The sequence below is a fragment of the Uranotaenia lowii genome, chromosome 3 (genome assembly GCF_029784155.1).
Source record: "Uranotaenia lowii strain MFRU-FL chromosome 3, ASM2978415v1, whole genome shotgun sequence".
Lineage (NCBI taxonomy): Eukaryota > Metazoa > Arthropoda > Insecta > Diptera > Culicidae > Uranotaenia > Uranotaenia lowii.
This window is the reverse complement of record NC_073693.1, coordinates 299,981,376-299,993,963: the sequence shown is the minus strand read 5'-3', so window position 1 is coordinate 299,993,963 and position 12,588 is coordinate 299,981,376. Positions and strand designations below refer to the sequence as shown.

Genomic DNA, 12,588 nt, shown 5'->3' with positions numbered 1-12,588 from the left:
CTTTTCAGAATCCACATCGATCAACAGCAATCCGAACCCGCCTCAAAACACCGTCAAAGTTATCCTGAGTCACAGTCCAGTGTATCATCTGTTTGAAAGTGCACCAAAATTCGTTGATGGGTACCCGCCGGCACTGACGCTGCTGAACCCGCTGAAGCTTCCGCTGACGCACCACACTGTGCCTGCGGCCAATGTCAATGTTAACTCTGCAGCATGTCAACAATCACCGCTGCTAGCTGGAACTAAAGTGCTCGGAAACTACAACAGTAAAACTGTCCCGCAGGTTCCTACCAATCCAACCGAACGGAAGCTGCTCGCTGCCAGCCGAATTATTTTAGGTACGCAACAGCCCATAAGCCCTCGATTAGTGAGCCCTCCAAAATCATCGGAAATCGATAGTTTGAAAAGCTTCCGGTTGCATCGAAACAAACTGGATGGATCTCTGTCTCCAACGGAAACACCCAGCAGTCCTACAAGTCCCCCAAGTACTCCTGTGATTCAAGTGTCCAAAACCTCTTCAACTCCGCAGAATGGCATTTCGATTCGGCCCCCACTGGTGCTAAATGGGACTATGCCACCGCAACTGATGATCAACGGAATTCCAGCAATAATCACTAACAATCTTGTGGGAGCTGGAACTAACTCAAAAGCAGTACCGGTTAATCCCGTCCAGCGGTTTCCCATAGCATATGTCCTTAACAACGGTTTGGCTAACCAAACGGCGAACATTGTGCTACTAACAGCACCTCCGCGACCGGTTACGGCCGCCAAAATACTTACCCAAAATATTCCTACCCAGGTCGATAGCCTTAAAACCCCTACAAAGCAGTTGCTAGTTCTGGATCCAACAGCATCGACGCCGCAAAACGATAAAACCATAATACTAGATACTCCACCCCCTTCTGCTGAACCAGATCCAGACAGCTCACCCGGGAAACCGGTCCGTAGAACCCGACGTCGGGATCTGAATAAGACTGACGAAAATACTCCTACAACGACACCGGAAGCATCTCCGGAGAAGCGATTAGAAGAGACACCCCCTCGGCAACCTCTGCTAGATTCCCCGCTCATCATATCATCCGAGGAACAATCCAGCTCACCTAGCAGTGGAGCCCGGTCGCGAAGTATGCGGATCCGCAAGAAGACAGAATTTCTCAACATCAAACACCCGGAAAAGAAAAAGGTTAAAAAAGACGATGGGAGCGACACTCCCACAACGAAAGTGAAAACATCTTCATCAATCGATGATCAACCAGCGATGGTATCTGTATCTGACACAATTACATCCACGGTTCCGGTGATATCCACCAACATCACCGCACTGAACCCTACCACCCCTCAGCAAACGGTTATGGTAGTGTCCCCAGGCGTAGCCGCGTCGATACGGGCTGCTAGTAGCATTTTGAAAACACCCCACCATACAGTAGCAGGATCAGCAGCAGCAGTTCCAAGTACTGCTACCAATACTGTTGCCTCCTCTACCGGTACGATTCCGGTTAGGAGCTTTCTGGCCTTCACTCCGCCGGGCGGTTTCCTACAGCAGCTCGTGACACCGGTGGTTCCGGCGCCTTCAGGACGTAAGTAAAAGTCAATTTTGTTCAAATAAGCGATACATGTTCCGCCCTTAGCTTCAGTTTACCAGTTGTGAGGGGAGTTCCGGTTGAAGTTTGATTGCGGTATGAGGTTTAATCCAAGGCTTGAGTTTTTTAATCATAATGGGAGTTCCGACTGGATTTTGATTGCGATAGGTGTTCTAATCAAAGGCTTGAGTTTTCCGGTCGAAATAAGTTTCCGACTGAAGTTTGATGCTGACGGTAGATCCAATCGAAAGCTTGAGGTTTAAATGCGAGAAGGGTTCAAATCAAAGGCTTGAGTTTTCCAATCGTAATGGGGGTTTCGGCTGAAGTTTGATTGCGATGGGAGATCTAATAATAGGTTTTAAGTCCCGGTTGTGTTGGTTATTGCTGAATTTGGTCAAATGCACAATCATATTTGGATTAAATTACAATATTTTCAAAATTAGAAATTTTATTCAAATCAGTTCAAAACAAACGAGAATCTGGGGTGTATGGGGGTTTTTCCCTAGACATTAAACAACTTTCTTTTTGACTCAAAATAGGTATTAATGTTTTGGCACAAAATCGGTTTATTGAAGAAAAAACTTTCCTTCTTGCAGCCGAATCACCCCAGGACAAAGTGAAGCGGATTCTCAACTACTGTAAGGTTCTGCAGCAGCAATCCCATTCGGGCGTTATCGGTGCTCCTAATCTACCCCAGTGGTACGATGTAAACTATGCGTACTCCGGACTGCACAGCATTATACACCCACCTCCACCGAACGTTAATCTTTGGGGATCGCCGATCAAGCGGGAAGCGTCGACCGTGGTGAGCACCGTCGTGGTCGAATGTAAGTTCTGCTACGAGAACTATCGCCAAACCACGTGTCAGTTTTATGCTCCTCAACCGGCCGTGTTTGCCATCAGATCAAATCGGCGTGGGAAGCTGGTAGTGTGCGAGTGCTGCGATTTCTCGGACGAGGAGGATGAACCAGTTATCACAGTCGCCGCACTGGCACAGGCGCCCACAGTGAAGGAAGAAAACGTCACCGATGATGACGACGATGACTGCAAACCTCTTAGTGAGATCAAGAAAGAAGTGGTAGCAAATTCTCCCATCGTTCTACCGTCCACGTCCAGAGAATCTCTGGACCCGGAAGTCAAGTGCGAATTGGAATCGGACAGCTCCGAAGATAAACCCTTGGCGGTGTCGATCAAACGGGAGTCCGACTCCCAGCAGGATGCATCGGAAAGTGACGATTCGAAGAAACAAAGGCGGACACCGAAGGCAGCAGCGACAGTCGTTCCCTCATCCTGTGATATCACCACCACAACGTCATCCGCTGCTGTAGCTATTAAGGAAACTCTCCGAAATCGTCCAATCGGGAAAAAGTCTCGCGTCAAGCCCGGTTGGTACGGCAAAGGCTACGGTAAACTGCGAAAGAAGCGGCGCTGGTAAGTTTTTTTTTCTAGCGGATGATACGAAACCCGGAACGCGATTAGTCATTTAGGTTTAACGTACGTTGAAATGTAGTTTCCGCAAACATCGAAAGCATTTATTTCCTAGAGTAGGTTCTAAGTTTTTCACCCGATTTGCGTTATTATGTCTAAGCCTTGTATAAGATTGTACGCAGCTGATTTTGAGCCATTGGAACAAACGACATCGTTTTTTATACTATATCGTACTATATCTAGCAGCTTATTCTGATACAGTTTAGGAAACTTCAACTTGGCGGCGTCTGCTATTTCGATCATTTTAATGATTTTTGCGATTAAGTTCAATCACTTGACATTCTTTTTTTAGAATTTTGGTCAACATTTTTTATGGAAGTGAATTTTGTTTGATTGTCAGATATCATTTACCGTACAAAATCACTATTTGATCAATATTTTGAGGCTGGGTAGCTCACGTGATAATGATCGTGCTAACATTGTACAATACAGCAAAGAAAGCTATAAATATTCAAACATATTCTCAACATTTTCAGAGACGTGAGTAAATGTCAGGAGAAATATCTAATTGTAATCAAACATCTTATTCCTAAACACAGTTTGGATTGCTTTCCGCAAAAAGCGGGAAGTATATTCAAAATATTCTAAGTTTCATATTCAAATGCCAGAAGAAATATCTATTCGTTTTCGAACATCTTATTCTTAAATACCGTTTAGATTTCGTTAAAATTTAAGATAAAGAAGATTATCTATTTGTGATAAAGCATCTTATTCTTCAAGACAGTCTAGATTAAGCCTTGCAGTAAAAAAATCTGAAAGGTCCCTGACAACTTGGAGTCAAACACACTGACACTGAGTCAAATCTTATTGATGTTGGTTACGGAGGTCCACTTGACCAGATCTTCAGTTTAAAAATCATCAATCCACACTCTAGTTCTCCTTGACTCAGATTTGAAGGGAAACAATTCAAAATGCGCCAAAACTGGGAAAACTCAAACTTTGATTAGAACGGCAAAACTCAGAAATGAATAGTAGGGGTTTTCGCGAATTCGATTAAGCTTATCTCGATTTCAAACTGACCGCATCTAGATGAGATTACAGTCGTAATCTTACTTGTAACACTGACGCTTCCGTCAATTCCGTTGATTTGTAGGTTGTTTTGCAAAAAAGGCAGCCCCAGAATGTGTGCGGCTTCTTCCATTATAGACTCCACTTGGCTTCCCGAATCTAGCAGGCAACTTGCTAGATACCAATCGGATGCCCCTTTTATGTTTATCTCGGCCGTTGCCAAGAACACGTATTCGTGGCATAGTCATTGTTTTTGTTGCTTGTTGAGGCCTGAGCGGCGGCGTTGGACGCTGACCTCTTCTCTGAATGAAGTAAATGCCAGACCCTTCTTCTGGCATGTTCTTTATTTCGGCGGCATAGACAAATGCCAGTAAAATATCTGTTTGTAATTAAGCATCTTATTTCTAAGCACAGTCTAGATTACGTGTGACAAAGCTATAAAATGTATAGCATATTCTCACCATTCCCAGAGAGGTGAATAAATGCCAGAAAAAATATCTAATTGTAATCAAGCATCTTATTTCTAAGCACAGTCTAGATTACGTGTGACAAAGCTATAAAAAATATAGCATATTCTCACCATTCCCAGAAAGGTGAGTAAATGCCAGAAGAAATATCTAATTGTAATCAAGCATCTTATTTCTAAGCACAGTCTAGATTACGTGTGACAAAGCTATAAAAAATATAGCATATTCTCACCATTCCCAGAAAGGTGAGTAAATGCCAGAAGAAATATCTAATTGTAATCAAGCATCTTATTTCTAAGCACAGTCTAGATTACGTGTGACAAAGCTATAAAAAATAAGGCATATTCTCACCATTCCCAGAAAGGTGAGTAAATGCCAGAAGAAATATCTAATTGTAATCAAGCATCTTATTTCTAAGCACAGTCTAGATTACGTGTGACAAAGCTATAAAAAATATAGCATATTCTCACCATTCCCAGAGAGGTGAGTAAATGCCAGAAAAAATATCTTATTGTAATCGAGCATCTTATTCCTAAACACAGTTTGGATTGCCTTTGGCAAGAAAGGAGAGAACTATAAACAAATTATATCATATTCTCAACATTTTGAGCGGCATTGATAAATGCCAAAAAATATCAGTTTGTTATCGAGCATCTTATTCCTAAACACAGTTTGGATTGCTTTTCGCAAAAGAAGTCGAGACTCGAGAGCTTTATAAAATTATGACATATTCTCAACATTCTGAGCAAAATATACAACTGCCCAAAGAATGTTTAGTTTTATAATGGGGTATCTTATTCTTAAACACAGTTTAGACTTCGTTACAATTTTAGATTAAGAAAATTATCTATTTGTAATTGAGCATCTTATTCTTCAAGACAGTCTAGATTAATAACACACGACATATTACAGGACACGACTTATTACAGGACACAACACTTCACGTTCTTACTAACGGAAAAAAAGAACTAAAATTACCTTTTTGTCGAGCGGTTTTGGGCGGTTAAGTTCTTACGTTGGCACAACCCACTACTTGTATAACAGATATAAGAAGTCTTATCACAATCTGGTACTTCTTGAATGAAATGAACTGGTCTCGACAGAGACGAAGTGCGACTTTGCCATCCTGCTGATGCTTGATGCGGAACTGCACTATGCAGTTGTTCAACCTAATTGACCTCTGTTGTCGAGATAGGCTTAGGTCGATTGGAAGCCCATACTAAGTTCAGTACGAACATCCCGTACTAGATCTGACTGTTTGGGGTTTTTTTTCGGGTAACGTTGGGTAATCATCCGCTGAAAGCTGCTAGGGTTATTGTTGGAGCCAAACGGCAACCCTTCAACAAGAAATATTTTTAAGAGACTGACCAGACTGTGTACAAATTCTCTACTTTAAATCCAACGGTTAATAATCGTGTCGGAAACTGAACTTGCAGTCTAATTCTTATTGATGTTGGTTACGGAGGTCCACTTTACCAGATTTTTAATCATGTATATCCTTATATTTAATGCAGCAAATGACATGACAAAAGTGACAAAAATGGCAGGACTTTTCCTCTATTGATAAAAACATCAGGGACAAGCTTTGCAAATTCGCACAAAAGCTTGTCGTAATCTAACTGAGGGCTGCCTATTAATGCCACAATGTCATTTATAGTCATTGACTTCATGGCTAAATCAGCTACATTGTTGGTATTCACACTAAGATCTTGTAAAGCCTTGGATTGAGGCTCAAATGTTGACGCCTCTGCCTCAGTAATACCTTCAAACACTGCCTTGAGTGATGCAGCACCGGTATACTGATGTTCTGTAGTCAGGCTGAGGTTTCCTGAAGCTATGAATATTTCTTTAGCTTCGTCAATTATTTTAGATTTTACAGCCCCAATTTATTGTGGTTATAGCGGGCTGTGTAGATACCCCGAAAATAGCTCGAGAGTATTTGGGGGGGGGGGGGGGGTAACGTTGGGTAATCATCCGCCGAAAGCTGCTAGGATTATTGTTGGAGCCAAACGGCAACCCTTAAAACTGGAAATATTTTTGAGAGGCTGAAAAGACTGTGTACAAATTCTCTGCTTTTAATCCAACGGTTAATAATTGTGTCGGATACTGCACTTGCAGTCTTATCTTATTCATGTTGGTTACGGAGGTCCACTTTACCAGATCTCATTCACAGCCAAATGCAAAGTTGTTTGACAATGTAATAAGATTTAACATCTGCTGGTGTTTATTTTTCTGATGCTTATATTTATATGTACATGGCTACCCGAACGGCGTCCGTCATCAGCAGGTCCTGGAGCATGCGGTAAACCGCAATGAACGGGGAGGGGAGCGTCTCATACTGGATATGAGTTACCGCATCAACCCTGCCGTAGTGTCCGGGTATTCCGAGAATGGCTTCGGTGCGAAGATGAGCCTGGAGGGCGAGGAAGAACTTCCGATCGTTAAAGTCGGATACATTTCCTACGCCGTCAAGGTAGTAGCCGATTTCGTCCGGGATGGACATCGGGGGGAGCTTCCTTTTGAATGCCTCGAACTCGTTTACTTTGTCACCTCGCGCAGTTTGGACATAAGTGAGGCGTTTCCATAGTAACGTGACGCAGTAGTACTGGTACATGGACAACGAAAGGTACTTCTGCATGCCACGATCCTGTCGGGTCATGACTCGGTAGGAAGACTCAACTACCTGAATGAATTGGGAGAAATCGAGTAGATGGTGTCGGTCTCTCTCGATGGTGACTCCTCCGGAGATGCCTTCCACTGGGATGGCGTCTGTGAGCAATACGTCGCGTCGTTCGGCGGTAGCGGTGGTGCTGAGGGCTTTGGGAGCGAAGTCCGGATTGGATCTTGGACCAAGGGAGGCTGCGAGGCCTCGGTTCTGAGGGTTACCGATACGTTGACGATTAGCTGGTGCAGGTTGTTGTCGATTCGGTTTCAGAACTTCTGCTGGTGCATCTGCCTGTGCAATGGGTTGTTCTGCCCTGACTTGACGGGGGCGGTTGTTGCCTCGGCGATTTCGCTGCTGGCCGTTTTGCCCGTGACGCGCGTTTGCATGTTGGGGGGCGGTTTCATTCGTTTGGGGGTTCATCTTGTTTTGGCGATCACTGATCGTTGTAACCATTTGAAGCTGAAGACGTTGGTCAACCCGCTGATTCCGAAAGCGCCGATTACCATCCTATTTCCAGTACTACGAACTTTTCTAAGGGGGAGATGTTGGAGATCAAGCAATCCATGATGAGTTTGTGGAAATCTAGGAAATCTAGGAAATCTAAGTTTTCACTTCTAACAATGTCATTAGAAATAAATTCATTCTTAGTTAAGCTATTGACCAGTACAGTCTTTCATTTACAAGACGCAATACTTTTCTTCGTTCCCATGCGTCGGACAGTCGGCGTGGGATAATCAACAAACTGTTTATTCAGCATTATCTGACTTGAAGGTTTATAATTTAGTCTAGAATATTCTTTATCGCCGAATAAACATGTCCGTGAAAACATCCTATCCAAATACTAACAACTGATATGAGCAATCTTCGGGTTTTCTTATTTCCTACATTCCTATTCGCTACACACTGTCTTTGCCGAATCAATTTTTGATTTATCGGTTCCCATTTTTTTTACTTCGCGGTTTAACAGTTTAACTATATACTATTCATACTGATCACGGTCGCCATGTAATATTCCAACTCCAAGGGATTTCGGATGATGGAGGAGGCATTACCAGTTCGTGTCTCAGTACCAATAAGAATGATTTTTATTCAGTTCAACTTAAAACTAGAAACCTTAAGTCTACACTTGCTTAACTTAAACCTGGGGGTTGGCTTTACTGGTCTCCAAACAAAGTTAACCGATCACGCTTCGTTTACACGAGTAATGGTAACTTCTTGAGCTTTACTCATTCGTCATTAAAGACGAACGTAGCCGAAAACGTAAACCAAAAATCTAGGCCATCTGGTTTGCATTTAGCCGTCATACGAGTATCAGTTTTTTTTTTGTTCTTGGCCTGCATTCTTGCCAAGCGGAAAAGAAGTAAGTGGTAAACATAAATTTGAGTGTTGAGTGTTGTTGCTTTCTGTATAATTTTCACGAGTATAATGATTATAGTCGCCTATGTTTTTACCAAATATTATGGTAATCATAATTTCAATTATCATATCGCATCGACGTGCGATTCGTACTGTGTGTAGCATGCCCAAACAGAAGTCTAAATGCGTACTAAGACGCGAAAACTGTATAGATGAGTATCCAGAATTGGTTGCGAGATCATAGCCCAGAAATTTCCTAACTCTAGGAAATATCTACGTGATCTCCCATCTTCAAGGCTCTGATAGTCAGAGTCAATTTCGTTATTTTCCGTAGACCATACGGAATCATAAACGCCTTTAAAGGGGTTGGCCAGGCACTTGCTGCATTGAAGACGGTCTTGATGGTTTTATTGTTATGGTTTGATTTCTCGTATGTCAGCATGAGTGGAATTTGGAAAGTTTGGTTCTGGAGAAACGTTTTTCACAGCTCGTAAATTAAAGAAGCTGGGATAGAAATTTGATATGAATTATTTTACTACATGTGATATCTTCGTTCGGCAGGTCCGAACTCACTCGCTTCTAATAACTAACTGAACTATATTTCCAAAAATAATTCCATACATATTATACTTTTCTCACAGTTCACTGCTGCTGACATCAGCAGTAAATATGCGGCCCGCGTCAGCACTAAATGTGCGCGGGCTCCTTCTACTTGAGCAATGCCAAGCTTCACACGCTTGGCCTGCTCCTGCGCTGCGCCGCCAATGAAAGATGATCGCTGCAATTATTAGGGCCACAATGAAGGCCCCGTCCATCGAATACGATGCCACATCGTGCATCGTTATCGAACTCTCCACGTTGGTGTCGCCTCCGAATGGCCACATGCTTTGTCCGGATATAAAATAACTGACCAATAAACCGAGTGATCAATTCGATTTATTGGATCATTTTGCTGATATGGTCATTCTGGTGCTCCTCGTATCCTCGAAGAATGTTTCCTTTAGTAACTGCTGGCCTGTTCCGAAACTTTATCTATGTCTCAGTCTTGATTAAGCTATTTACTTGTGATCATTCTCTCAAACTCGTAGTCATCATCCGGCGAAAGCTGTTAGGACTGATGTTGAAGCCAAAGAGAAGCGCCTTAAACTGAAAATTTTGTTAGGGAGTTTCAATGGCTGTAGGCCTTCTGAACTTGATCGAGATGGCGTCTGAAGAAAACCATACCTACATACAGTCTTATCTTATTGATATTGGTTACGGAGGTCCATTTTACCAGATCTCATTTACAGCCAAATGCAAAGTTGTTTGACCATGTAATAAGATTTAACATCTGCTGGTGTTTACCGACGTGATATTCACATACATTAGATAAACCACTTATCACGTCGAAGGTTAAACCGAATCTGTTTATTGTTGAAATGTTTTGGTTGCATGTTACTAAAACTCTACACATTTTTCTTAACTCTACAATTAGGTGGGAGATGCTTGGAGTTGCTAATTAACCAATCAGCGATCGATTCTAGAAGAGAGGAATCGACGCCAAAGCAAATAGAGAAAGAGAGTACGGCGCCAAGCCATGTAACACGATGCGCTTGGCGATGGTTCTGTTTATCTATGTGTAAGCGAGAAATATCGGTTGGGTCTAACTGTCTTGTGTGGGAATGTGAAGAAAGACTCGAATTACGTTAGGACTTGTTTTTTTTTAGGGGACGATGACATGGGTCATCGTTCTAAGAGGTTCTATGGAAAAAGTACTTGTAGTGATTTCGCTTGAAGTGGAATTCACATTTGTGCATAAGGCAATTAATTATTGATTTTAATGACGGTGTGGTTTCAAGTATGGGAACATGGATTTTTGAAATGTGGGAATGTCTGGTTTGTAAGTGTGATGAGACAAGGGTTATATTGTGGGAAAATGCTGATCTTTGAAGTTCTGAGTTCGCGTACATGTTTTATGTCATTAGTGCTCGGAATGAGATTTTAAGGATGCAAATGAATGTTAAGATGAAAGTTAAGGTCTAGGGATATTTATTATACTACAACAAGTCCTCTGGAGAAGCCAGAGGGAATTATGTTTACTTATCTGCGATTACTGACAAAATAGAACTTGTAGATACTTCTTCTAAGTCTCCTTAGGAAATGTTCCTGACGATATTTCTACTAGCTCTCCCGAGAAAATGTAACTGCCTGTCAAGTCTACAGGGTTTTTATGTACAAAACCGGCAAACTTGAAACAGCAAATGACCTGACAAGAATGGCAGAGGCCAACATTCTTTCAGCTCCGAAGGTTTGGTGGAACTTAAAACTCGTTTACTCGAAGAATGTTTCCTTTAGTAACTGCTGGCCTGTTCCGAAACTGTATCTATGTCTCAGTCTTGATTAAGCTATTTACTTGTGATCATTCTCTCAAACTCGCAGTCACCATCCGGCGAAGGCTGTTAGGACTGATGCTGAAGCCAAAGAGAAGCGCCTTAAACTGAAAATTTTGTTAGGGAGTTTCAATGGCTGTAGGCCTTCTGAACTTGATCGAGATGGCTTCTCAAAAAAATCATTCCTACATACAGTCTTATCTTATTGATGTTGGTTACGGAGGCCCATTTTACCAGATCTCATTCACAGCCAAATGCAAAGTTGTTTGACAATGTAATAAGATTTAACATCTGCTGGTGTTTACCGACGTGATATTCACATACATTAGATAAACCACTTATCACGTCGAAGGTTAAACCGAATCTGTTTATTGTTGAAATGTTTTGGTTACATGTTACTTAAACTCTACACATTTTTCTTAACTCTACAATTACAAATTTTTGACGAAGCAAGAACCATGTACAAGCATCCCAAAACATTCCGCAGAGATACCATGAACACCCGAACACTTCGCGGAGGGAGTAGGCATGAACAGCTGTGTCTATCAAATACTTTAGTACTTTTGCTGTAATCCAGAACCCGAGGAGACCAGATACTACGTTTCCAAGCCACGAAAACCAACCCCACATTTTCCCTGTAAGTGACTCAGCCAAGTGTTCTAATGTTACATCATCCAGTAAGCCGTGGATGGAGACTCCCTGAGGGATGGTTCCCGTCTGAGTTGTAATCCTAGTCAAGATATTAGTAATTGCAGATCGTTCTGATGGAAACATCACCTCGTGGCGCAGTTTATCTAGTGAATCCTTAGTGTAGAGGCCAGCCTGTATCAGCGACCCTGGGTCAGTGTATTTCCAGGTGTCTCTGACTCGTGGATTCAATGCCCCGGGGGCTTTCACTAGATGTGGGCCAGAATGGACCTTATACCAATCTTCATTCAGGAAATAAGTAAGGTACATCAATGCATTACAGTCTATTTGGGTTCCATATTGCTGGATTAGACGAGACCTAGGGGTCACAAATACCGATCTGTTCTGATAGTACGTAGGGATCTCTTGGTAACAGGATGGAGTTTCTCTTAACTGAACATCGACGGGCTGACATTGGATAATATATACCACCTCTCCCATTTGAAGAGCCGTATAGCCAGGACCCCCCATAACGAGATAAGCAAACTCTATTGGGTTAGAGCTTGCTAGTCCGAGTCGAGTCTCCAGGACCGTTCTTTCTAGGTCACATCGATGCCTAACCACATCTCGATAAAGGCTTTCTATGCTTGACCTAAGATGTCTCTCCACGTGAACAAATTTGCTATTCACATACGTAAACATATCCATGTTTTTGGCGGATTTTATTTTCCTAGAAAATGGTTTTTCGCCATCTTTGGAGACATATATAAACAAGCTTGGGTGTTCGGTGGAAAAGCCCCTAAGATAGCACAATGGTGCAGCCACGGTTGTCATGAGACTAAAGATAACCTCGCCTGTTTTTACAGAGTACATCCTCTGGGTCAGTCCATTTACCAGTGCAATAGTTTCTGTCGCCTCTCCCGAATAGAGGACATTATATTGGTTTTGTAGACAATCGTCTTGTGGGGTATACTCCCAATAAGTGTTTCCGCCTTCAGAGTCCATGCATCCATCCTTATTGTAAGGGC

General features: G+C 42.4%; 1 protein-coding gene across 1 annotated transcript in view; it reads left to right on the top strand.

Moving 5' to 3' along the window:
* The window catches only part of LOC129757651 (mucin-2-like), an 82,781-nt gene that overhangs the window by 27,922 nt on the left and 42,271 nt on the right, over window positions 1–12,588 (top strand). The window contains exons 3-4 of the mRNA XM_055754927.1: window positions 9–1,577; window positions 2,177–3,011. Of these exons, the coding sequence (XP_055610902.1) occupies window positions 9–1,577; window positions 2,177–3,011 (2,404 nt within the window). The remainder of the gene's footprint in view (window positions 1–8; window positions 1,578–2,176; window positions 3,012–12,588) is intronic.